We start from the raw sequence: 27901 nt of genomic DNA, 5'->3' as shown, positions 1-27901 counted from the left end.
ATCTAATTCCTTCAGGTCACCGACCAGGATCTCAACGCAAACCTGTAGTTCCACTCCAGACCTGTAGGCCGCAGTGACACTCCTACTGCTTTACCACCAACGAAGAAGCTGGAGACCCGCACGTGTAGCACAGTGTCAACATGGGGAAAAGAAGGCAGAATAAGCAGCTTTTCACAAGTTTAACCAAAAAACAGAAGAAACACTTGAAGGAGTTTGGAGAGGAGCATCCATTCCATGATGTGTAAGCAATTCAGCATACTCCGGCCTGTCTTTAAGAAATAATTAAGCTACTTTTGTGTTAGCCAACTAGCTAAGTTTCTTTCAGACTGGATACAGTGGCATGTTCTCAGAAAGCTGATATTGATATTTGCTATTAGTAAAAACATAATGCTAAATGACTAAAACGTAACGTTATAGACATAGTCGATAAATTGCAGTATTTTTTATTGCAGTTTGTTTTTCCCCTGAGGTGCTTTAGTTCATTTTTCCACTTGTTAAAATGCAGACCATTGAAGAGAAAGCTTTTGAAGATGACAGGTTAAAGTCACATTGCTAATGTATGCCTAATGTGGTCCTTTACTGCACATATTGGCCCGTTTATTAGCAAAGTGGCTAGTAGCAGAAGAAATACCAGTTGAATAAGGCATTTATAGGCATAAAAATATATGCAAAATACAATATACATTATTAGCCACATTAAAAGTAGAAATAAAATATAGTAGAAGAAAATAAAATCATTTGAAACACGAGATATATTGTATTTATGATTTGTATTTAAGTATACAGTGATGTTTTCAGTCATGCTTTGAATGAGCCCATAGTTTCAGCAGACCTCAGGTATTCAGAGAGCTTGTTCTACAGGTGAGGGAAGCAAATGCAGCTTCACCTTGCTTGTTTTTGATCCTGGGAACACTGAGTAACCCTGTCCCAGATCACCTCAGGGGTCTGGATGCTTCATAACAAACAAGTAACTCATCCATTGCTTTGTAAACAAATAAGATTGTTTTAAAATCTCTAATTTGACACACAAGAAGCCAGTGCAGTGAGTTAAATGTTTACCTATCATCATGTGAACTAACTTTGATAGAGACTGTAATTTGGCTGCTTGTCCGTCAGGGGACTTTGTTCTAGACCAGAATCAGAATCAGTTTTATTGCCAAGTAGGTTTTCGCATACAATGAATTTGCTATGGTATGTTTGTGCATTAAAACAAAGAAAGTATTAAAATATAGATATACATTAAGGCAAATTATGAGTCAGCTTTAAAAAAAAAAAAAAAAAAGAAGAAGAATGGAAGACATGGCCGACCGAACACTTTCATAGCCATACCTTTTTCCACTCAAACTAATGGCATAGATCTTAGAATTATGTACCCATTGAAAAAGAGCACAGATCTTTATTTTTCACAGATCTTCTGTATAACTAACTACTAACATGCCAGCAAGCAGCCCAGACTATCCCCTTTAATATTAAGTCATGTTTGTAGTTTTATAAAATATGCTGGTTGTCTAAGTGATTAACTTTCCCTTTGTTTCTTGTCACAGAGTTGGTGCAAGACCTGACAGAACTGAGATATTGGACCTGGTGAGTAGCACTGTACAATTTCTGAATACAGAAATCATAAAGTGCAATCCATGTAATAAAAGATTGATGATTGTAGTAACTGTCACTGAAAAAACACATCATGTTTTTTAGTGACAATAACATGGACCTACCACCCAGTCACTGATATACTGATATAGTCTTGTAATGTTTTACCTATACCTGTATTATATTAATGCAAATAAAAAGACATTCTGTCCTCACCTCTGTTACAGCCAGAAAGCCCAGAACAGTCTGACGTTGAGCGTGATGAGCTGGAGGACGAGGAGGAGCCAGAGCAGAAAACAGCCTATCAGAAGCTTCTTTCAACTCTCAGCCAACCAATCAGTAACGACCAGAGTGAAGAGGAGAGCACTGATGATGAAGAGGAAGAAGAGGAGCTTGTCGTTGAAGGTGTTGTTTATTTATTTGCACGCTGGCGACAATTAAGGCCAAAGTATTGCAGTCAACTGAATATTTCTGTGCTTTTTCTATTCTAGGGGACAGTGACGGAGATGGAGATGATAGCGAAGATGGTGAGGAAGAGGAAGAGGGAGAAGAAGAACCTGTAGATGCAGATGAGGCTCTGACTGAAGCAGTAGAAGGGGAGGAGATGGTGGAAAAGGAGGCAGGAGAGGAGTTCGTAGACAAGGAGAATGAGTCCCAGTTCTGTCTGGAGACCAACTTCACAGAAGAAGGAGGACAAGAGGAAACTGAAAACGAAGCAGAGCAGGGAGATGACAAAGGTAAGAAGAAATTCAGTTAAATTTAGAATTTTTTGTCTTATTTCATATATACCACACTACGTTCCCTGTCTAATAACTTTTAAAGAGATGCTTTTATGTCATTTTATTTTAAAAATAAGTTTACTGCTTCTGAGGTTAGAAAAAATGAGGAATATGATTTGACTGACATATGTTTTACAGGGTTTTTCTATATTTACAGACGTTTTTGTACAGCATTTGAATATAGAGCTTGGTGAGGAGGAGGTGAAAAAGATAACCTCGGGCAGCAAAGCCAAGGCTCAGATCACGGTATGAAGCACACAATTCTATTAAATCAACCTTGTTTATTAGCATAAATTTTAACTACAGATGATAAGCTTTACTATCTTTACCTTCCTTCATATTTAGTGGCCAAAGTTGGGCTCTTTACTCTGCACCACCCCCCTGGAGAAGTTTGGATCCATCAGCTCGCAGAAAGACACAAACCTGCCTGTTTTCCACAAAGTTTTGGAGACCGAGTGGAAGAATCTGAACCAGGCGTCAAACCCTCAGGGGGAGGCTGTGGACATCAGCCCATTGCAGCTCGAGCTGCTTAGTCTTTTGGGCTCCTACAAGGACCTCTACTACCCAGAGGTCTGTCCTCTGAACCAGGGCCCACAGATCTGCAGTGTATACTGCCTACACGTGCTCAACCACGTACTGAAGGCCAACTCCCGGGTCCTGGCTCACAACGCGCTGCTAAGGGAGCAGAAAACTCAGGGTAAAGCTGGAGCTGAACCACAGGACGAACCCAGAGACCAAGGACTGACCCGACCCAAGGTAAAGGACTCAATACCTTATGTTTGGCTTTTTAACAACTTTTTTTTTTTAAATTGTGCATAAAAATGCACAGACTAATTGCAAATTGTACAGTCTTGCACACAGTTATCACGCACATTTCTGTACAAGGGATATTGGATTTTTCATAAAATAATTCAAAGTAACTTCCTCAGTTCTACTTGGTGTATGCAATCTCCCTGCCTGTGTGTTAGTAGAACAAATCACATTTCACCTTGAAGAGAATCGATTCCAGCTGTTATGAAATGCATGAGTGATCTGAGAGAAACTCCCTAATTGCATTGTGTTTGATCAGTTGCATTAGTTGATGCTCCACCTTGCACAGAAGCTGCAGTATGATTCACTGGATTCCCTCTGGGTTATTTAGGTCGTGATATATAATGCTATCATCATTTTTTCAAGGCCACAGGTGTTAAAAATCCCAATGTTTTTTTATTCCTGCTCTTTTGTGATAACCGTTGCAGGTCCTGATTCTCGTTCCGTTCCGAGGCAGAGCTCTGCAGGTCGTCCAGAATCTCATCAACCTGCTGGAGACTAAAGGCAAGAAGATGGTGGTCAGCAGCAAGAAGAGGTTCAAGGAAGAGTTTGGAGAAGAGGAAGATGACAAGCCATCCAATCTGCAGAGACCAGACGATTACAGGGCCGTCTTCTCCGGCAATGTGGATGATCACTTCAGGATAGGTACAGTTAACAAACAGTAGGTCACCAGTTCACAACTTCTATGTAACATCCACTGCCCACTACCACTAATTCTCAAAAAAGAAAGGAACCCAAATGGTAATTGGTTAACACACTGGGTAACACTTTAGAATAAGGTCCTTAATAACCATTAATTAACAAGTAATAAGGCATTGTTCTCGCTTTAGATCCGGTAGTTGCAAAAAGCATAGTTAACTTACAGTTAACTTATAATAGATGAGCAAGAAAGTATATTTTAATATCAATAAGCAAACAAAATAAGATTAATAAAGGCATGGCAAAGACATAATGGGTGGGTCATGGGTGTTTGTAATGCCATTATTAACACTTATATAAGCTTATAAACACACAATAATGTTAATAAGCATCTTGTAAGGACTTACAAGGGCCTTATTACTTGTTAATTAATGGTTATTACAAGGACTTTAATATAAAGCGTTACCACACACTGTTGATAAGCCTCTTAAGTCTTTCTGTCTGAGACCTTGTTTCTGTCCCTTCTCCTCTCCAGGCATCTCTATTGTGAGGAGCAGCATACGTCTCTACTCCCCCTTTTACTCGTCGGACATCATCATTGCGTCTCCACTCGGCCTCCGTACAGTGCTGGGTGCAGAAGGAGAAAGTAAGAGAGACTTTGACTTCCTCTCCTCGATTGAAATGCTGGTGCTGGACCAGTCAGATGTCTTACTCATGCAGAACTGGGAGCACGTCTTGGTAAGAATACACACCTGTTCAACATGAAATATTACTGCAGTCTTGTTGTGTTAACACTGTTGGGAGGAATGTGGCGCCATCTGCTGTTGTAACCATCTTTGTAGAATTTGATCAATCAGACCATGTTATAATTTAGCATTTTACTGTAAGTTACTCAGTGTTTCTGAGGGTGACACTATTTTTGGATTCTGATAAACATCCAAATGCTTTTCACAGAATTTTTTCTTGGGGCTTTTTCATTTCTGTCTCTTTATTCTACAGAGAGGAAACAATGTGCAAGTATTGTCCTAGTCAGGGACAATAGGGGTGTTTCCATTACAGTCCAATACCGGGAATGAGACAGGTCTCAGTCGCCGAAACACCCCTAATTTAAATATGAGCCATACTGAGCGGTCTTTTGACCTGAGTTTTTTTGGCCCTGTCGAAGAGCAGGGCCATTTTTCTCACCTGAAAAAAGCCTGGTGCTGATTGGATAGAATGCTAAGCAGGATGTGACGTAGTACTCGACGCCATAACAACACGCTGCATTTGTAAAAGTTGACAAGCTCACAAGTTCACAAGCGACAAGAAACATAAGCTCCTCTCATAGTGCCGTTCGCCTTAGGCCGTTCATAGTGATCCTGCAAAGGTGTGATTTTTTTGCCCTTTCATAGTGCAGTCCGGCGTCGCTGAACGAGGTGCACAGTTACACAGTGCTAATAGGCTAACAGTTAGCTCTGTAGCAGTACAGTGTGTATGTGCTGCTGCTGCAGGAGGTGTTCACTTAGCGATCTCTGTTTGTTTACAACAAGCACTGGACACTCTGTGCACAGTTAGCTATGCCGGTTAATTCATGATCACAATGTTTATGATCAGCGGAGACGCTATGCATAATAAGCCATGCTGGGTTTTTTATGATCAGCAGACGTTATGCACAGTTAGCGATGGCGGTCACAATTGCGTCTTCCTTTTTTAATCCGTCTAGTATGTGATCACGGATTACAGTCGAAACTGTCGTTAAGCGATTACGCAACGATTGAAAACCATACGTCACCTCCGGGGTCTCGTAAATCCCTCTGGGGGCCTTTTTTGTAATGGAGACACGCAGAGTGAGCGGACATTTGAGAGGGCGTGGCCTGAGACTTTCCCAGCGGCCACTCTTCCCACTAAAGGAAACACGGCTATAGAGACATAGTACACAAGTTTTTTGTGTGTTTTTTTTGACCAATTAGTTAAATTTATTTAAGTTTATGAATGTACAAAGTTAAATTCCATTAGTGTGAAAATTTGTCCCGTTTATTTAGTTAATTTATGAGAAGATAATTTACAAGCTTAAGTAGCCTGAGTGTTCTTGTAGTTGATTCAATAAAAAAAACTGAAATTTGCTTATTCACCCACTACCATAAACATCATTATACTTCTACTGTTGAAGTTGATGTCTTGTAAAAAAAAAAAAATCACATTGTCCATTCCTCTTCAGCATGTGATGAAGCACATAAACCTGCAGCCGCTGGACTCCCACGGAGTGGACTTCTCCAGGGTGAGGATGTGGAACCTGAACAACTGGTCCAGGCACTACCGGCAGACGCTGGTGTTCAGCTCCATCCAGGACCCACAGATCAACAGCATCCTCACCAAGCACTGCGCCAACTACCGGGGACAGGTACTTTATACACAGCTATCATTTCATCAGCTCCTGGGACTGAACATTCAGGACAGACTGTAATACTACTGCAGGCGATTACGCAAGTGATTATTACGATCCCATCACTCCTGGCTCTGACTCCTCATCCACATACACCTCTCTTTCTCCTCATCCTTCTTCTCGTTATCTTCTGCTCATAACCTCCCCGGCTTCCACCATAAAAGCTTAACCTGCAGTGTGAACATAGCCTTAGAGACAGAAATGATGTCATTGATTGAGTTAATCGTCCTAGTCACACTAAGCTGTCTATTGTAGTCAGCCGATATCTGATGAAAACACTTCTAAATGGCTATTTGACAATTTATTTGATAGTTTTCTTTAAACTCCCTGTGTGCTTTCTGTTCCAGATATCCGTTAAGAACATGCCAAAAACAGGTTCCATCTCTCAGGTGCTCGTTCAGCTGCCTCACGTGTTTCAGATGTTCTCCTCTGACAGCTTTGTGGACCATGATGCCCGGTAAGGACTGCTCATATGTGGACATCTATCCGCCAAAGACAAAGACCAGGGGTTTCCAAATACTTTGGGGGAAATATCATGTGTTCATTGATTCAATGAGCTTAAGACTACAAATTTTGCCCCATTTTTGGCCTATTTTTGTTTACATTTTGCTAAATTGACAGCAGTCAAATGATGGTGATTAGCTATCCCATTTACAGTGTATCTGAGAGCTATCACTGGAGAATTTTGATACTAAAGAAAATGTAAAAACAAAATGATTTCAGGCATAGTTATAGAGTTATATGAACCGCCTTTTCTCCTTTCAAGGACAGACATTCTGTTTACTGTTGACAGTAATATTCAGCTCCTTTTATTTAAGCACAGGCCAGATATTGAGATTCTGAGATAACACTCTGTCAATCTACTTTTGTCAATCTATTACTTCCCTTTTTCTTTATTCGTTTATGTGGTTCCTTTTAAGCTGTTAAATGAGTTGTGTGTATCATTTAAATAGTTTTTTCTTTCGAGTTTCTTGTAAACCCTTTGTTTTCATGTTATTAGCACATTGCTTCCCTTTATTTAAATGGCATGATGTAGATTTATGTCCAATTAAAAAAATTAGATCATAGTAACAATTTGTTTTCCACTGTTCCCCCATCTTGCCTGTAGGTTTCAGTTCTTTGTAGATAAAGTGCTGCCTCAGTACAGGGACTCAGTAATGTCCCACACTCTGATCTACATCCCGTCTTACTTCGACTACGTCCGGTTGCGCAACTACATGAAGAAAGAGGAGATAAACTTTGCCAGCATCTGCGAGTATTCCAGCAAGTCTGAAGTGTCCCGAACCAGGCACTTCTTCCAGAAAGGGGACAAACAGTTCCTGCTCTTCACTGAACGATTCCACTTCTACAAGAGGTCAGTTGTCTAAAGCTCATCAGGTTGCCCCACTTGTGTTTGTTTCTGTGTTGGATTCAAGGGGGGTTTTGTGTTTTGCAGCACAGGGTCAGTCTGCTATCGTTGAGCAGGTAGTAGTAAGCTGACTTTCTCTGTATTTCAACCTGGACCCTATTTCCCCATGTCTGACCACATTATGCAAATTTGCTTTAAGGAAAAGGTGCCAGGTCAACACGACAGTACCTGTCTACTTTTATCTGCAGCAGGTCTTTCCACTCCCTCAACAGCATTTTTCTTTAAAAGAAAGTGCTTTGGTATGGGATTTCTTCTCCCCTTTGGCTGTCTGTATCCAACTAATGAAAGCTGTGTTGAGAAAGCTGTGCTAAGCTTTACGCACTACTCTCTCCTTCTGGTTCGTGTTTCCACCGCTTTTTACAGAAACAAGTCACAAGAATTAAGATTGAGGCTTAGTTGTAGCATAATAATAATAATCATCTGAAACAGTCAGTGGAAAAAAAAATTGCATTGAAGGCGTACAGTTGGCCTGTCTTTCCCTTTTAAGTGGAATAACTCCCAGGTCGTAAAACTCTAAAAGACTAATCCTTTTCACCTTTTTTAAGAGATAACGCATCACCAAGTTCAACAAGGTGAAGGACACAGATGTGATCCTTTTTACAGAGTTCAAACTTTGGAACTTCAGTTGTGTATTTGTGAGAGTTCAAGCCCATTTTCTCTTCATGTCACAAGGAAGGACACAGTGTAGCTTGGAGCTTGTATTAATGATAGAAACATGCAGATGTATTCGTAAGTAGCTATAACTGTACCCCAAGCAACAATGCAATTCCTTATACTCTTCTGACACTAAAATAATCATGTTTTAGTAGCCATTGCAACACCCCTGTTGATCTCCTGTATATCTGTATGCTTTGAGTCTTAGGTATCACTACTGTAGGCAGTAAGTATTAAAATGTTTTTGTGTCAGATTACACACTTAAAATTGTTTAAGTTATGGATTGTTTGCACAGGAAACTGTTATATCCTTAATGTTAGAGTTATCAAAGCAGTACAAAGCAATTATCAGAAATAATTGCCTTTTTACTGCTCAAAACTGGCCAGTATGTTAGTGTAACTTGTAAAACTTGGTGGGCCCTGCAGAAACTCTAATCTCTCACCTCTTTTTTTTTTATTCAGGTACACCATCAAAGGGATCCAGAACCTGATATTTTATGGACTGCCCTCATTCCCCCACTTCTATAACGAGGTGTGTAACATGCTAACGGCGGGGGCTCAGGGCGAGGAGGCCAGCTGGACCTGCACCGCCCTATACTCCCGCTACGACGCCCACAAGTTAGCCGCCATCACCGGAGCCCAGCGAGCCGGACAGATGCTGCACTCCAACAAGACTGTTCACCTGTTTGTTACAGGAAGGGAAGATAAAGCTTCATGACAGAGCTGGGCAGATAAAAGAAGGACCACTTTATAAAACCAAAGGACCAGGTTGACCTTTGGATTAAGTGCAACTAGAAAGGTCTGCGTTAGTGGATTTCCATGTGACACATCACAGAGAGCCTGTTTTAACATCAGAATCAAGTGTACCAATTAAAAGTGCAGTTATGTATTGGTTTCCATTTGAACTTGATGTGCCTGGACAAAACAACATGATTATGGGCTTTGTTTAATGTGTTGTAGGTGGAAGTCGTCCAGAGATCATAAATCATTGTTATATTGTGTCATAAAGCTTGTAGATGGTCACTGTGATAAGGTGTTGTATAAACATCACTCACTGGTTGCATGTGTGTTTCCAGATTCACCATACAGTAAAAACATTTTATTTTCATCATCTATGTTGTTATTTGAGTAAATATTTTTTAACGGTACCTTTCCTGAAAGTGCTGAACTGACGATCATAATCAGTTTTGATAGTTGTAAGTATGGTGGGATACCCAATATAAGTGTTTCAAACCAATCATTGCCTTCGTCTGTTCAAGTTTTTTCAGAAGTTTGTGCCTGAGAAATAGTACCTCTTATTATAATGCCTTGCTAACAATCTCACGGACAGGGTTGGGGAGTAGCAGAAAACAAGAAACAGGATTACATATTTAAAATGCAAAATGGTGTGTCCCGTTACAATCTCTTACAAAGTCTTTAGAAATACATTACTGACTTTGTAGTCTTTAGAAATGTATTACAAAGTCTTGAGAAATAGATTACTTACTGAGGGATTCCTTTTTTTTTAACCTCCACCAAACAGGTGATGTATTTGATTTGATTTTTGTGTTTGGCACATAAGTTTTATTTCTATAAGTATTTAGGATTGGACTTTATTTTCCCTCCATTGCTCTAAATGGAGAAGAAAATCCATTTTCTCCAAGATAAAATTACTAAAATATGAAATGACAAAAAAAAAAAGATTTTGTCAGGTAACATCATTTCCACACATGCACACAGTAAGACTTTCTCCTTTTGTCTGAAGGGGACAAGACGAAAAGGACAGGAACCCGTGCCGTCTCGTTTTTCACAACTTCATCATACAAAGGAAAATAAAAATGAATTCCCCCTTTATCTGAAAAATCAGATCAGATGGTTTTCTTCCTAGAACAGAAGTATGTTCTTTAAATCCTGAGTGAGGGCTGTCCCAATCAATGATTCACAGGGGGCTTCTGGTAGACTTTCTGCAGACTCCCAGAGTTTCCGCATGGAGTGCCAACAAGACTTGACTGATTTAATATTTACCACACCTATCTCCAGTGTATAAGTAATTTCAGGAGCCTGGTCATAAGCTGTTCCAACGTACACCCCGTAGATATCGCAGTCTGTGTTTACCACCCACTGTAAATGCCTTCAGGGAGACAGTTCCAATCAAACAATGGAGACTGAGACACAGAGACTCAACCTGAAGAGGGAACTGGGGCTTATAGGGGCTGTGTCATTCATTGCTGGAACCATTATAGGATCTGGGATTTTTATAACTCCCCAGTTTGTGCTGTCTGCTATTGGGAGCCCTGGAGCCAGCCTTGTTATATGGACCTGCTGTGGCATGATAGTCATGCTGGCGGGACTCTGCTATGCTGAACTGGGCACAGTCATACCAGAGTCTGGAGGAGAGTTTATGTACCTCCTGCGAACATCAGGAAAAGTGGTGGCTTTTATGTTTGTCTTCAGCTTCATCCTTGTCATGAGACCTGCAAATTCCACAGGAATCGCGTTGAGCTTTGCTGAATATGTCGTGGCCCCCTTTTACAGCGGCTGCACCCCTCCACAGCTGGTGTTGAAGTTGGTTGCTGCAATAGCTATCATAGTGCTGTCCGTGGTGAACTGTATGAGCGTCCGCTTGGCCACCACCATCCAGGTGATTTCCATGGTTGTGAAATTGCTGGCGATGGCTGTGATCGTGTTGGGAGGTATTGTGAAGCTTTTCCAAGGACACACTGAGAACTTTAATAACTCCTTTGAGGGAACAAATGTTGATGCCAATTCCATTGGCATTGCTTTCTATCAGGGCCTGTGGTCTTTTGGTGGATGGAACACTTTGAATTATGTAACCGAGGAGCTGAAACATCCAGAAGTAAGTACTGTTCTCTGTTTCTAACAATAAACTTTATCGTTAAAGACTTTAATTTAGAAGGTCAACTGGTGGTTAACTATAGATTGTAAAGATTGAGTGATAAACCAAAGGGCGAGAGGTAATATACTTTCTTATGCAATTAGCAATGCAGTCTGGGTCAGATTACATGACAGATACCATTCCACTAAGATACCAGAATTGATATTTTGTCATAATGAATCATCCAAAAAGAATTATATACAGTCACTTAAGAGCTTGATGCAATCTTGTTAATTTCACATAACACACATTTGTGCATTACAAATTATGTGATTCTCAATTCTCTCCTTTTTTCATGTTTTTCATGTCCTCTTTTACAACATACTTAACTTATATTATCTTAGATTTAGTCATCTATTGATCATTATTGTTATTATTATTTATCTATCTATATATTTATTTATTTTTACTTTTTGGGGTGGGGATTCTGTTCTGAGTGTTCCTGTATGTCTGTGTTTTATTGTGAAAAAACTTAATAAACAAAGTTTTAAAAAAAATTCAAAAATGATGTGATTCTCAACGGTACCTGACGGAGTTCTCTCCAGGGTAAAACATGCTCACAGCCCACAGAACTGTTCCATCTGTTTCTGCAGGGACATCATGGACAATAGCCCATGGTAGTTTCTCCCAATGCAAACTGGTCCTAGGCGGTGGATTAAATTAAGAGAAGATTCACTATAATTCCAAGTTTTCTGTACTATTAATTTGCATCTTGGACATAGAGCAACCTGCCCATGGAATAAGGAGCCTGAGTTCCCCTAATTTAAAAAAAAAAAAAATTGTTGAGGGCTGTCCAAATCCACAATTCACAAGGGGCCCTTTTTGCAGACTTTCGTTTGAGGTGCTGACAAGAGTTGACTGATTTTATTACCCACAGTTCATTGAAATACAGACGTCATATATTTTTCCAATTTCACACTAAAGAAAGCAAAAGCTGTAAAACAGTTACTGTATTCAAATGTTACTAAAAATAATGTAGGCCTATAATAATATTCAACCAAATCATAATACAAAACTAGGACTGCAAGCAGTACTGAATGGGCCCTCGCAGTACAAACCCCTCTGTAAAAACCTTCAGAATAAAGTTAGGAATAAAACTGGTAAGTGTTGCTGAATTTGAGATTTTTATGGCTCAGAGCATGAGAAAAAAACTCATATAGGGAAAATTATCATTAAAGGTTTCATACATTCTTAATAAAAATGACTATTTTAAGACAAGAATTGAACCAATCGCGTGTTCGAATCCGGCTTGCAGCTTCCTCCCACAGTCCGAAGACATACAGCTTAGGTTTAATTGGTGATTTTAAATTGTCCATAGGAGTGAATGAGGGCATGATTGGTTGTCTGACTGTCAAATGTCAGCTGGGATCAGCTCCAGTCGTCGTGACCCGTACTTTAATTTAGTGTTTTAATCCCATGTCACATTCTACCTTCAAATTCACTTTATTTGAGAGGAAAATATTTAACTTTTTATCCCACTACAATTATCTGAAAGTACAGCTTGGATGATAAATCAATTCACCTATATTAATTTATTTCAGCTGCAGACCTGTAAAGTTTTAAAACAGCTTCTTGTGACAACTATCATGGTGACAAACCTGCATCTGTGTTAGTTCCGCTACAGTAACACACACACACACGGACTGATTGAAAACAATGGCAGTCACATTGTTGCAGCTGGTAATAAAATGTAAGTGTTTTATTAACTGTGAGTGTATTACATTCATTTTTTATTGGGGTCAAAATGACCTTGTTGTTTTCATCATATAAACTTTGTAACACGAATTGTTGACTTGGGAGCACTGAAAACTAAATGATACCAGAATAAAGTGACGGTAAATACGCTTTTTTAGATACTACTGTATGCTTGAGATAAAAGGGTATATTTTCATTTTGGACAAAATGCAAATTAACCAACTTCCCTAAAAGAATAACTATGTTTGTTTATTTTCCCATACGGCACAAAAAGCATAGCTAACTAGGACTGCAAGCAGTACTGAATGGGCCCTCGCAGTACATGTGTGTCGGGGCATGCTGCCGTCGGGGTGTGTGCATTACAGGGGCCAGTCTGTACCACCCCTATGAATTTCATTGCCTTAAGTGTTATAGTGTGGCCACGGTACCAAATATGAAATTAGACTGCCACCACAGTGCCACCTAGGGGCCGATCAATAAAACCTTAAAGGGTTATCCTCAGGAGGGCATTGACAATAATTGTACCAAGTTTTGTATAATAATGCACAAACTATCCCTTTAATCCTCATACAGTGTCTGAAGGAGGACTCTTAAATGATATGCATAAGTTAGAAGAGGCAGGTAGCAATGGTGTAAAGTAACTATGTACATTTACTCAAGTACTGGACTTAAAGTACAATTTTGAGGTACTTTTATGTACATTTTCTGCAACTTTATACTTCTACTCCATTACATTTTGAGGCAAATATTGTACTTTTTACTCCTCTACATTTAGCTGACAGCTTTAATTACTTTTCAGGTCAAGATTTAAAATGAAAAACATGAGCGGAGTGGAGTCATTTCACAGTGTGGTATTAGTACTTTTACTGAAGTAAAGGATCTGAATTCTTCTTCCACCACTTTCCTTTTTACTTCTTTACTTTTTTATTTATTTATTTATTTATTTATTTATTTTTTAAATTAATATTATTATTTTAAAAAAATTCTCCCAGAAATGCGCATTGCGCAGAAGGGCCGCGCATGCGCATTTCGCAGAAAAAAATAAAAAATAAATAAAATAAAATAAAATAAAATAAAAAATAAATAAAAACATTTAAAAAAATATTTTTTTTTATTTTAAAATTAAAAAGTAAAGAAGTAAAAAGGACAGTGGTGGAAGAAGTATTCAGATCCTTTACTTCGGTAAAAGTACTAATACCACACTGTGAAATGACTCCACTCTGCTCATGTTTTTCATTTTAAATCTTGACCTGAAAAGTAATTAAAGCTGTCAGCTAAATGTAGAGGAGTAAAAAGTACAATATTTGCCTCGAAATGTAAAGAAAGAAACTTAATCATTCAAGACTTACTTTTCATAAGGTATACACACCATTCAGCACATACACATTGAACATTGATATTCGCTGAAAACTATTAGAATATTATTGGAAAATCTAACCTTGTAGCGCACTTTAAAACTCCGAAAGATTTAGGTAGGCTAAATACACTTACAGATGAGATGAGTCAGGCGTGGAAATCCAGACGGATTGGGTTAATGACCAGGTGTAGGCCTATCACACATTACAATGCCGCAACACGTCCTACGTAAATAATGATAATATTTTGTAAAATGAATCCAAAAATCTTCAAAATCGAGGATGCACACCTTCGTGCCATGCACAAGCAACATAAGAAATCTTAGGTCAGTCTGACTAACGGTCAGCGAGATATGCCCTAGCCCTTGTATTATGTTGAGAAAAAAATACATTTATTATGTTGCGGGTCATTTTGACCTGTATTGTGTAAATCCACTCAAAACAGTCATAAAATGACGTTAAACCAATAAGAACTATATTTTAGATTATACAAACATTTAGAAGAGATGAGAAGTAGATATATACAATTCCAACACTATATTAAAGAACTCCTGATTTCAATTTTTCCCTCTTCACGAACACTTTTAACTTTAGCATTTAACTTGCCCCATTTTCTTGGGTTTTCGACGTTCAACATTTTCAGTGTTCCCCACATGATGGACAGAATGTGACTGTGTGCTTTTTGCAGATGTACTTCTTGCATCTCACACAAGAGGTTGTTGTTTTACTGTCATCTCGAGAGGGACAGACTTGGCATCTTTTGCGTTTCTTTGCACCTGTATCCAAAGGATCCATTGTGGGTTGGTCAGATGCCCTGCCCTGGACCTTTGCGATGACAGCTGCAGCTGCTGGAGATCGAGCTGGCCTGGCCCGGTTCTGGATCTTGGGAGTGACGAGTGCTTTGCCTAGTTCTTCCAGGAAAAGTCGACGTCGGTACAGTTTGCTGGCATTCCACTGATGGTTGATCTCAATCCACAGCACATAGGCATTGTAAGCAGACACATCCACAATGTTGTAGAAAACCACCAAGGGCCAACGGGCAGTCTTGCGCTGGCAGCTATATGTTGTTGTGACTTTGTCAAGATTGTCAACTCTTCCTTTGGTGGAGTTGTAATCCAGAATCATTTGCGGTTTCATGTCCTCTCTTGTGCTCAGAGATGCATCTTTGTGCATTGTGCTCATCACAAGAACATTCTTGTTTCTTTTTGGGCAGTAAGAAACAAGTGTTGTTTTCTCTGTGAAAGCAAATTTTGAGGAATGCAGAGGTCTTCCTTGCATCTTCAGAATCTCACTGGGAAGTTCTGGCTTATTTTTTCTGACTGTTCCCAACATAGTCAGCTTTCTCTTCTGAAGTTCATCTCCAAGACGGTAGGATGTAAAGAAGTTGTCACATGTAATGTTATGACCTTGTAGCCCTTCAGTCATCTCCAAAACCAAACGCATTCCCTGATTCTTCTCAGGTCTTCCTCCAGGTGGCTTTCCAGTATATACTTGCAGGTTCCACACATAACTGGATTTTGCATCACAGGCTGCCCACATTTTGATACCATATTTCGCAGGCTTGTTTGGCATATACTGTCGGAATGGACAGCGTCCTCTGAATGGAACGAGGCGCTCATCGACAGTAACATGGGGGCCAGGATTATACAATAAAGGCAGGATTTCGACCCATTTATCCCAGACATCTCTGATTGCTGCAAGTTTGTCACTCTCGCGTCGATCAGCTCTGGTGTCACGGTTGTGAAATCGGATCACACGAGAGATGATGTGAAATGTCTCCAAAGACATTGTTGCTCGGAAGATTGGCCTTCCATTCTCTTCATTCCATAAACTTGCAGTTGCTTCACCCTTTGACCTGTATACGCCAGCTAACACCAGGATTCCAATGTAAGCATGCAAGTCAGTTGGATCCAGTGGCTTCCATTTCTCTTGAAAGACGCGCCTCCCCTCCAAGTTGGTCATGTCGAGGATTATCTTCTCTATGGGTGGGGATATGAAGAGCTGAAATGCTGATTCAATATCATCAACTCTTGTGACAGCAAATCTTGTAGGACCAGGAGTCATTTTGATGACATTAGAAGATGACAATCTACCTCGGCTTTGGTGTGGTGATGTTGACCATTTTATTTTACCATCTTTAGAAGTCCATGTCCCCTCTGTGGATGACGATTGTTGCGTTTCTTGGTTTTCATCTGATGAAGGGACACCTGCAGACTCGTCCTCTGAATCCTCCTCATCATGGGAAAATTGACAATCTGGATCATCAATAGCATTGTCCTCTGGCTCTGAAGGATCCTCCGTCTCTGAAATCTCTTCCTCTACATCACTATCCCAGTTCATAAGCAGCGATAAAGCTTCTTCAGCTGTAAATCGTCTGGAGCTCATTTTTGGTGTGTTTCTCCAAGAACGGGCATGGAAACAGTGACAAGGACAGGGGAGAGAAAGTCCCTCTTCCACACACACCTGGTTCTGAATGTTTATTCAGAGGCAATCAAAATGAAGTACATCAAAGAGACATGTTTATTTTGGATTTGAACAGCTACTTTGTGTCTGGGTCAAAATGACCCGCAACATCATCTTTGTATACAAACTGTGTGCAGACATTTCACAACACATCAAAGTGTCCAGATTTTACATAGCAGTTCATGACCCTAGAGGAGAAAAAGTCACAACATTTCATGGAAAAAAAGAAAGGATAACCTGCACTTTGGTCAACACAAAAATTGAAATGGGTCAGATTGACCCTTAACATAACACAAGGGCTAGACACACACACACACACATACACTTCTTGCTTTTATAGATAGATTTGACACATAGTGGTTGGGTGTACATGCTTGTAGCTGTCACTCAAACTTGACACTTACACTTGAAGCCTGTCTCTCAGTGGCTTTTATTGCCTTGCAGTCTTGCACCCACAAGTCTGGAGGGTGGAAATCTGTATTCAGCCATAGACCTTTGAGCAAAGCTTAATCTGCATCCCTGACCTCATGAAAACAAAAGTTCAACAAAGATGAGCACTGTGCGGCCATCACAGCAGAAGATGTCTCCCACCTTAAAAGAGATCAGGTTTAAAGTAAAACGGGCTCCTTTAAATACACTCACCCACGTAATTATTAACTCCATGAGTTGCTGCAAGAGTGACTTTGGCCACATAATTATGGTGGTTTCTCCATAGATATAGCTGTCCAACAACAGGTGATCTGTTGCTGCTGCAATTATGGACGACAAGACACAGAAGCTCAGCCTGAAGCGGGAAGTGGGGCTGCTGGGAGCCGTGTCCCTCATCGCAGGGACAATGATTGGATCTGGGATCTTCATGTCCCCACAGACAGTGCTCTCCACCATCGGCAGCCCTGGAGCCAGTTTGGTTGTGTGGGCGTGCTGTGGTGTACTGGTGATAATGGCCTCTTTCTGCTACGCTGAGCTGGGCACTGTTATTACAGAATCAGGGGGAGAGTACATCTACATTCTTAGGACTTCAGGTCCTGTCGTTGCCTTCATGTTAATATTCAGCTCTGTGTTATTTGCGAGGCCTGCTGGTATTGCTAGTATCTCACTGAGTTTAGCTCAGTATGTCGCGGCTCCTTTCTACCCAGACTGCCCCCCTCCGGTGCTAGTGGTGAAATGTGTGGCTGCAGCTGCTATTTTAGTGCTTGCCACTGTGAACTGTCTTAATGTACGCTTTTCAATGTCAGTCCAAGTGTTTTTTATGGTGGTCAAGGTTCTGGCACTGGCGATCATTATTATAGGCGGTTTAGTGATGCTTATCAGAGGACACACAGACAATTTTGAAGACTCCTTTGAGAACACAAACCTAGGCATCAATCCAATTGGCATTGCTTTTTACCAGGGACTGTGGTCCTATGATGGCTGGAACAATCTGAATTATGTTACTGAAGAGTTGAAACGTCCAGAGGTAAGTGAAAAGTGCAATCGGTTTTATTGTCTATTGTAAGTTTTACAGTTTTTTTCTACAGGACCAATAAGTAATAAATGTTATCTTAGAAGAGGAAAGCAGTGGTTTATGTTCATTACCCTGTAATTAGAACAATAACCCAAGTTAGAATATAGATGGTACCATTCAATTCATGTTAAAGCTTGTATATCCACTTCACACATGACTTTAAACTGTCTACACTGAGTTTGCAAATATATGTTGCCATTAGGTGAACTATGGAATTGATAAAGCAAATCATGTGCCAGTCTTATGCCTGGTTAAAATAAACTACCAGTGTTTTAGATTACCTTTATTTTGGTAAATACTAAAATAGCCACCATACTGGTGACCCATTTTGATAAGGTGTCATCAAGCCCAACTGCTATAGTCACACACTAAATGACCCCAAAATAATAACCTTGTCCATATTAATGTCCTAAGAGCCTTGTTTTTATCCACAACACCAATTACAACAATGATGAGTCAACTACAAGTGTGCAAGGAAAATTGTAGCAAACGGGTTATTATAGGCCTACACTAAGGAGCAGTTTTCAAAAGTTGGAGAAAATATTGTCATCTATTTGCCTAAGCATTGTTCCAAAAACTGTAATTTGCCTATTGGAGCCACACTGATTCAGCCTGCCCTTTGCACTTCTGAGGTTTCTGTTCAGACAAGCATCTAATTAGCTGACCTGGGTTACCGGGTTACCAGTCATTTCACTATTGGTCCATGTAAAACTTCTCATGGTGTTTTGGACTGTTTCACCTTGGGGTCTCTGTTGCCATTTTGCTCTGATGATGGAGGTTGTGCACACTAGTACAGCTGATGCTCCTTGTCCCTCTGCATACATTTTACACAACTTAAAATTTGGTGCAAGTTTTCATTGCTATTGTAGTGCAAGGATGCTCTGTGGGTTTGTAGTTTAATCGGTTTAATCAGCTGTCACATCTGGTGTTTATTTTCTATGGTTTCTTGAAATCAAACATCTCCTAATAATGTAAAGTAATGTAAATGTTAAGTAAGGCCTTGAAACTGAGATACTGCTTCTGTCATTTTATAGAGAGACCTCATGTTTGTATTGAATATCAGTGGGCCTTCTGGTATCATAAACCTATCAACATTTAATTTAAAGTCCTATAATCTGGCTATGATTTATAATTCTGCTGTTTCACTAGAGGTTTAAAATAATATGTAAGCAATTATTTATTTCTAAGTATTTGCTATGTGCATGTATTGATTCCTTTTTAAAGCGGGAGCCCAAACACAGACCCTTTACATTTAGATGACAGAAAGAGGATTAAAAATCCCTTTAAAACAATTGATTTAAAATGTATTCCTAGCCCTGTTAATACTTTATAGACAAGCAGAATAACCCCAGGGGTGGTCTGAAAGCATTTTATTGTCAACCACAAAGAAGTTCAAGTTAAAGTTAGAGTTGGGTTTTTTTTTTTGGCATTGTCTTGAAGACAAACTCCCCCCACTGTACCTACCAGTGTTTTGAGAGCAACTCATGAATATTAAATTATCTTTGCTGTACCAATGGGCAACAGCATTGTCTGTTAAGATAGTACAACCTGAGCTGATAAGCAAAGTCGAAGACAAACAACCACGCCACACCTGTTGAAGGGTGATTTCATCTCCAGGGCGACATGGCTCTAACATTACCCAACTTAGGCAGTTAAAGGAAAGCCAGTTCTGTGCATGTGCTTGTCCAGTGTCTACTGTGAATGCCTCTGAGGAAGCAGCAGCCCTCAAACAATGGAGAGTGACACGCAGAAACTCAATCTGAAGAGGGAATTGGGGATTATCGGGGCGGTGTCATTCATTGCTGGAACCATGATGGGATCTGGAATTTTTATATCCCCCCAATATGTGCTGTCTGTTATTGGCAGCCCTGGAGCTAGCTTGGTTATATGGGTCTGCTGCGGGTTGATATCCATGATGGGAGGCCTCTGTTATGCTGAACTGGGCACAGTCATACCAGAGTCTGGAGCAGAATATATCTACATACTGCGGACAGCAGGAAAAGTGATGGCTTTTGTGTTTGTCTTCAGCTTTGTCATTGTCATGAGGCCTGCCAGTGCCACAGGAATCGCGTTGAGCTTTGCTGAATATGTTGTCGCACCATTTTACAGTGGCTGCACCCCTCCACAGCTGGTGTTGAAGTTGGTGGCTGCAACAGCTATCGTAGTGCTGTCCGTGGTGAACTGTATGAGCGTCCGCTTGGCCACCACCATCCAGGTGCTTTCCATGGTTGTGAAATTGCTGGCGATGGCTGTGATCATATTGGGAGGTGTTGTGAAGCTTTTCCAAGGACACACTGAGAACTTTAATAACTCCTTTGAGGGAACTAATGTTGATGTCAGCTCCATTGGCATTGCTTTCTATCAGGGCCTGTGGTCCTATGATGGTTGGAATACTTTGAATTTTTTAACTGAAGAAGTGAAACATCCAGAAGTAAGAGCTTTACTGTCTACTATTCATAAATTATTTTTTTTTAAATGTAAAAAAAAATAAAAAATTATCCTGTTAGTAGATTGAGAGATTACATACTTCTGCAATCTACAGAGATGTAGATCTACAATCAAGATCAATCAGTCACTTTTATGTCACTGGGTGATTTTATTGGGAAATCGTTTAATCATTGAATGAAACAAGACAAAGATTTATGGGGCATGTGCGTTGTTTTAACTATACAATCATAACTTACATAATGAATCGAAGTGCAGAGGTGTGTTAGACCTTAGTAAGAGGTGAATGGAGCTGTCACTACTTTACCATGGAAGAATATTCAAATCCAGATAATGTATAGCATAAGCTGTGAGTTTGGAATAAAGAGCTGGGTATACAGTTGAATATATATAACTACAGTGGAATAAAATAACAGGCTGAGCATTTATTCCAATCGTCTAACCAGATGATCTGCTGGTAGCAGAAAATGAGCACTGTAAGGCTTAATAACAACTACAGAATTTGAATCACCTTTCTGATCTATGTAGCTTGGAAACCAGTCAAATTAGCCATGCTCATGTTGTATTTCAGCTCCAACAGATGCTTCTTAGAAACGACTGTCTTTTATGCTCTACTTGAAATGATTTGACATCATGATGCAAATAAACTAAGGTAACCAAAAACTAAACCCAACTGTCATGTTATTTCCAATTTAAGACCAATTTTCTACAGATAACATGCCTGGTAGAGACTACACAATAGCAGGCTGATAATAGTCAATCAGTTACATCAATCAACCATTTAAGGCTGAGGTCAATCACTCAAAGAGTTCGACAGTGGTGAACTTTTACCGACAAGTCTCACCTTTAATCAGTGACAGTGGTGTGTGTGTGTGTGTGTGTGTGTGTGTGTGCTCTTGTACTTCCTACATAGTGAGGACCGGAACACGTTTTTAACCAACAGAGTGAGGAGATTTTTGCAAAGTGAGGACATTTTGGCCGGTCCTCACTTATTTAAAGGCTTTTTTGAGATTTCAGACTTTGTTTTAAGGGTAAAGGTTACAATCAGGTTTATGTTGGGGTTAGGGTTGGGCATTTAGTTATGATGGTGAAGGCTAGGTTAAGGGTTAGGGTAAGGGGCTAGGGAACAAGGTTATTATAGTTAATGAAAACTAACAAAATAACAAAAACTAGAATTGAAAACAACATTTTCCTTAACTGAAATAAAAATAAAAATGAGAGTTTAAAAAAAAGATAATTAACTGAAACTGTATTGTGTGGTTACAAAACTAACTAAAATTATAGTGAAAATGTCCTTCGTTTTCGTCTTTGTCAACTTTTTTCATGCATAATGAAGATGGATAAGGCAAAGAAAATAAAGGCAAAATTTACTGTGACCTCTTTTAATCTCCCACCCAACAAATACCCTATTACAAAAAAACAAAAACAAATAAAAACTAAACTAAAACTAAAGCATTTTAAAAAATATATACTAAACTAAAACCAGCAAACTCACTCTAAAAACTATTTAAAACTAACTGAATTTAAAAACAAGAATTCACAACCCAATTAAAACTAATGAAAAATTCAAAACTATTATAACCTTGCAAGAGAATTCACTATTCCAATGAGGGCCCTCACAAAGATAGAAGTAGAAGAATGTGTGTGTGTGTGTGTGTGTGTGTGTGTGTGTGTGTGTGTGTGTGTGTGTGTGTGTGTGCGTGTGTGCGTGTGTGCGTGCATGTGTGCGTATGTGCGTGTGTGTGTGACACTCCAGGTGTGATTGTTTACTACAGTTGTGGTCTTATCTAGCTGATAAAGGTGCATGTCTGCCAGTGTCACCCCTCCACAGCTGGTGTTGAAGTTGGTGGCTGCAATAGCTATCATAGTGCTGTCCATGGTGAACTGTATAATCTAGGTGCTTTCCATGGTTGTGAAATTGCTGGCGATGGCTGTGATCATAGTGGGAGGTGTTGTGAAGCTTTTCCAAGGACACACTGAGAACTTTAATAACTCCTTTGAGGGAACTAATGTTGATGTCAGCTCCATTGGCATTGCTGTCTATCAGGGCCTGTGATCCTATGATGGTTGGAATACTTTGAATTTTTTTAACTGAAGAAGTGAAACATCCAGAAGTAAGAGCTTTACTGTCTACTATTCATAAATTATTATTTTTTTAAATGTAAAAAAAGAAAAAAATTATCCTGTTAGTAGATTGAGAGATTGCATACTTCTGCAATCTACAGAGATGTAGATCTACAATCAAGATCAATCAGTCACTTTTATGTCACTGGGTGATTTTATTGGGAAGTCATCTAATCATTGAATGAAACAAGACAAAGATTTATGGGGCATGTGCGTTGTTTTACCTATACAATCATAAATTACATAATGAATCGAAGTGCAGAGGTGTGTTAGACCTTAGTAAGAGGTGAATGGAGCTGTCACTACTTTACCATGGAAGAATATTCAAATCCAGATAATGTATAGCATAAGCTGTGAGTTTGGAATAAAGAGCTGGGTATACAGCTGAATATATATAACTACAGTGGAATAAAATAACAGGCTGAGCATTTATTCTGATCGTCTAACCAGATGATCTGCTGGTAGCAGAAAATGAGCACTGTAAGGCTTAATTACAACTACAGAATTTGAATCACCTTTCTGATCTATGTAGCTTGGAAACCAGTCAAATTTGCCATGCTCATGTTTTATTTCAGCTCCAACAGATGCTTCTTAGAAACGACTGTCTTTTATGCTCTACTTGAAATGTTTTCACATCATGATGCAAATAAACTAAGGTAACCAAAAACTAAACCCAACTGTCATGTTATTTCCAATTTAAGACCAATTTTCTACAGATAACATGCCTGGTAGAGACTACACAATAGCAGGCTGATAATAGTCAATCACTCATTTAAGGCTGAGGTCAACCACACAAAGAGTTCGACAGTGGTGAACTTTTACCGACAAGTCTCACCTTTAATCAGTGACAGTGGTGTGTGTGTTTGTTGTTACTTGTTATCTCTTGGTAATTAAAAAAGAACAAAATGTGAGGAACTATTCTTTATGTAAGAGGATTGGGGCCAGGTAGGAGAAAAAAACTAATGAAAGGAGGGTTTGTTTTTTTTCATTATGCAGTTCAAGGAAAAAAGGTGAAATGTCTGGAATGGAGTCAACTTTTTGTGTTCAGTAAAGTTGGAAAGATATTCACAGATTCATTGTTCCCTGTCAATAAGTCACCAGAGGAACATTGTTCCAGAGAAATGGCACGTCTGTCTAAACAGTTAGGTTCGAAAACCTGATTTTCATCAATGTCATAAAATGAGCAATTACCACAATTTTTAAGGGTGTAGCAGGGCTAAAAATCCCCCCACACATAAATTGAAATATTCTTGGTAGTGGGGTACTGCAACTATTGTTCTGGGAAAATCTGGTTTTATGTAATTTATGTGAATTTTTTTAGAAATATATTCGACATATTGAGGAAAATAAGGTTTTCCTCGTCTTATTATTTTTTTCACCTACCTGGCCCTAATCCTCTTCTGGCAGCTGTGTTATTATGTATAAGTGTGCACTGAATATAAAATGTGAAAATATAGTAACAAATGGCAGCAGAAAATGCAGGCAGCATTGAATGTTTTTAATCACTGTGGACTTTTTTGTCTGTATTTTTTTACAACTGAAAATTGAAATGGAGAATTTAATGAAAACAGTGATGTAGATGGCCAGTACATGTTGTATACCTGCAAAAAGTTGAAGATATACATTTAAAGTAGACATTAAACTATCTTTCCTCACAGAAAACATGAATGCTTATGCACTGACATGATGTAATGTCCCTAACTGATTTTTTTCCACCATGAACCTTTTTGTCAGAATTTGGACATTCCAAAGTAATGAGATGCAATGTCACTGTGAACTTCTTTTGTGGGAACTTGGTCCTTCAAAAGAAATGTCATGTAAATAATTTTCAAGTTATTGACAATGGTTAAACTTGCCAGGTCAACCAGATTAACCAGCTTCAGTTGAATTCTGAAGTCATTGGTGGATAAAAACAAGAACAGCAAATTACATATAACTCTTTGAAAACAACATTTACTTTTGCTTTATTTTGTAAAAATACAGGTTGTTAGTTGGGAAAAGCATAAAAAATAGTGTCAGCACCTAATATGGGACTGAGTTTTTCAATCCATCATTCTGGTGTCAACATTACAACTATCATGCAAGCCTGTACACATTTATGAGAACATAAAAATGCTGTTGCCTTTATTCTTCCAGGTGAATCTTCCCAGGGCAGTAGTGATAGCCATCTCTCTGGTGACTGGCTTGTATCTGCTGGTGAATGTGAGCTACCTGACGGTGATGACTCCCAAAGAGCTCATGTCCTCCAGTGCAGTAGCAGTAACGTGGGGGTAAGACAGCCCCTTATATTCATGTCACAGATTCTGAAGCATTTAACACAGCAAGAGTGTGTCATAACCACTTAAACTTTTAAGAAAATCTGAATGATGTATCCAAGCCCATTGATATACAGTCACTGAAATAATTATTAGATCATTGTTTTCTTCAATTTCTTCTTCTATTTTAATGCCTGGTACAACTAAAGGTACATTTGTTTGGACAAATATAACGATAACAACAAAAATAGCTCATAAGAGTTTAATTTAAGAGCTGATATCTAGCCTTTTTACGTGGTTTTCTTGGTAATAACCAAAATCATTATCAAGAACACCATGGAAAATGGCTAGATATCAGTTATTAAATTAAACTCTTATTAGCTTTTTTTTTTTATTGTTATTATATCTGTCCAACCAAATGTACCTTTAGTTGTACCAGGCATTAAAATGAACAAGATATTAGACAAAATAAGGATGGTCTAATATTTTTTTCCATGACTGTACTTTCTACATGTACTAGGTAGGTTTTGAAAATTGGAAATAATGCTGTTTTGTGAGAACAAAACATTTTTAGTCAACCAAAATGTAACAATTAACTTTCATGAAATGAAAACTCTGAAACTCTGAAACTCTGAAACTCTGAAACAGTCAAAGTTCAGTGACAAAAAACACAAAAAAATTCTCAAAAACAAGTTCACGTTATTTAAATGTACTCAGTGCCAAGGATATGCACCCTATGCTTCTACTATGATCAGTAGTTTGACATGGTACCAAACTGTCTATTTTACTGTAAATGGGACTGTAATTTACAAAATGAACATCAACCTGCATTGAGGAAATCTTGAAACTAGTGATTGAGACCATAAACACATTAGGAAAAAGGTTTACTGAGGTAATAAATCAAGTGAGATGTAGATGTCTATGTCATTTTGTCATAGACTTCTATACGCATTTTCCCACAGGAATAAGGTGTTGGGGAGCTGGGGCTGGATCATGTCTGTGGCTGCAGCCTTGTCTGCTTTTGGTTCACTGAATGGGACGTTCTTCAGTGGTGGCCGTGTGTGCTTTGTTGCTGCCAGGGAAGGACACATGGTGAGAGTCTCCACTTATGAATATATGTTAGATCATTCAGCATAAGATGTCACAGATTTTTAGCCAGATTTATGTTTATTTTGCAGCCAGATATTCTGTCCATGGCTCACGTCCACAGACTGACTCCATCTCCAGCGCTGATCTTTACCACTGTCGTCTCTCTGCTGGTGCTGATCCCTGGAGACTTCCAGAGTATTGTCAACTTTTTCAGGTGAAAAAAGTCTGATTTGATATATTTATTGTTGCCATTGTTATTACTTATGTATTTGTCTGACATCCCTCTTCATTGCTGTTGTAGTTTCACTGCCTGGTTTTTCTATGCCATCACCCTGTCTGGACTTATCTATCTAAAGATTAAGAAACCAGAGCTCCCCAGGCCATACAGGGTCAGTGTCACACACATACACTCCCAAAACTCCATAATTATGAACAAACAGTTGTCTTTTTATTAACCAGTATGAGAATCATCTCTGTCTGTTATTTTCTCCACAGGTTCCCATTATACTCCCCATACTGGTCCTCATTGTGGCGATATTCCTTGTGCTGGCACCCATCATAGACAATCCTCAGATTGAATACCTCTATGTGACTTTATTTATCTTAAGTGGAGCTATTGTCTACATACCATTCATCCATTACAAGCTCTGCCCGGGGCTGTTGACCAGGTTAACAGTGTTCCTGCAGCTGTTCTTAGAGGTCGCCCCAGCAGAGAAAAACCTGTGATTTGGGTAAAAGAAAAAGGTGTTTTTAAACTTTCCTTCTGCAGTGAAAAACTACGGTTTACATTTAATAAATGCTTATCACATTTGTGTCTTTGAATTTTAGTAATCTGATGTATTGCACTTTCGATAGGTGCATGTAGTACATGCTTTATGTTTTCAGAAATAAAAATGTTTTAAAAAGAGGAAATATGTCAATTTTTTTTCTGAAATCTTTCTCAGAAAAGCAGTAGTAAGTGGCCAGAGTGTGTACTTAAACAGATGTTGATTCACTTTTTTGTGAATGTATTTCCGTTATAGGCTGTAGGCTGTATACGCTATAGGTTGTATGTTCTTGAATGATAAGAAATATTGATTTTGTGCGGGAGAAAGAAGAGTTCTCATTGACAAGAACCTGTGCATGATAACAAATTAATGCCAAGGTGTATGACATAGAAATAATGAAAGAATCTAACTTTCCCCAGTGCAAGTTGGCGCGCCCAGATGATTTTTTTCACTTAAATTATTAGGTTATTTGCAGGGTGCACATAACTGGTGCGCATGCATGCAGAGCCGGCCCAAGCCTCCACGGGGCCCTTAGCAGAATTCGATTTTGGGGCCCTCTATTTCTGCCAATAATTTTGATTCCACTACAGTCCAATACCCGGAACGAGGCGGGTCTCACTCGCCAAAACGCCCCTAATTTGAATATGAGCCGTCCGGAGCGGTCTTTTGTCTGGACTTTTTTTGACCCTGTCGAAGAGCAGGGCCGTTTTTCTCCCCTGAAAAATGTCTAGTTGCTGATTGGATAGAACGCTAAGCAGGATGTGACATAGTATCAACGACACAACAACATGCGCCGTTTGTAAAAGCCGGCGAAGCAGTGTTGCCAACTTAGCGACTTTGTTGATATATTTAGCAACTTTTCAGACTTAGTGACTGTTTTTTAAAAAGCGACTTACACAGTTAACACAGTACAGTGTGTATTTGCTGCTGCTGCAGGAGGTGTTCACTTAGCGATCTTTATGTTTATAACAAGCACTGGACACTCACACGCACAGTTAGCAATGCCGGTTAATTCACGATCACTATG

At 39.2% G+C, this 27901-nt stretch overlaps 4 protein-coding genes across 4 annotated transcripts; 3 read left to right on the top strand and 1 right to left on the bottom strand.

Annotated features, from left to right (window-relative positions):
• Positions 1–24: 24 nt before the first annotated feature.
• utp25 (UTP25 small subunit processor component) lies at positions 25–9539 on the top strand. Its single transcript, XM_059353492.1, has 12 exons — positions 25–241; positions 1545–1584; positions 1818–1995; positions 2082–2327; positions 2527–2615; positions 2715–3125; positions 3608–3824; positions 4354–4556; positions 6016–6198; positions 6588–6697; positions 7349–7594; positions 8765–9539. The coding sequence occupies exons 1-12, from the start codon at positions 141–143 to the stop codon at positions 9018–9020; spliced, it is 2280 nt and encodes a 759-aa protein (XP_059209475.1). The 5' UTR covers positions 25–140; the 3' UTR covers positions 9021–9539.
• An 802-nt stretch (positions 9540–10341) lies between these two features.
• Positions 10342–11620, top strand: LOC131988331 (b(0,+)-type amino acid transporter 1-like). Its single transcript, XM_059353449.1, has one exon. It carries the CDS (start codon positions 10440–10442, stop codon positions 11160–11162), a length of 723 nt encoding a protein of 240 aa, XP_059209432.1. The 5' UTR covers positions 10342–10439; the 3' UTR covers positions 11163–11620.
• Positions 11621–14847: 3227 nt separating this feature from the next.
• Positions 14848–16612, bottom strand: LOC131988439 (piggyBac transposable element-derived protein 4-like). The gene has a single exon (XM_059353550.1). The coding sequence runs from the start codon at positions 16610–16612 to the stop codon at positions 14867–14869; it is 1746 nt and encodes a 581-aa protein (XP_059209533.1). The 3' UTR covers positions 14848–14866.
• Positions 16613–19926: 3314 nt separating this feature from the next.
• Positions 19927–26997, top strand: LOC131988330 (b(0,+)-type amino acid transporter 1-like). Its single transcript, XM_059353448.1, has 6 exons — positions 19927–20625; positions 24900–25033; positions 25981–26110; positions 26197–26321; positions 26409–26496; positions 26603–26997. The coding sequence occupies exons 1-6, from the start codon at positions 19927–19929 to the stop codon at positions 26831–26833; spliced, it is 1407 nt and encodes a 468-aa protein (XP_059209431.1). The 3' UTR covers positions 26834–26997.
• Positions 26998–27901: the final 904 nt, after the last annotated feature.

Source organism: Centropristis striata, chromosome 16 (assembly GCF_030273125.1).
Source record: "Centropristis striata isolate RG_2023a ecotype Rhode Island chromosome 16, C.striata_1.0, whole genome shotgun sequence".
In the NCBI taxonomy this organism is placed as follows: Eukaryota; Metazoa; Chordata; class Actinopteri; order Perciformes; family Serranidae; genus Centropristis; species Centropristis striata.
This window is presented reverse-complemented; position numbering and strand designations above follow the sequence as displayed.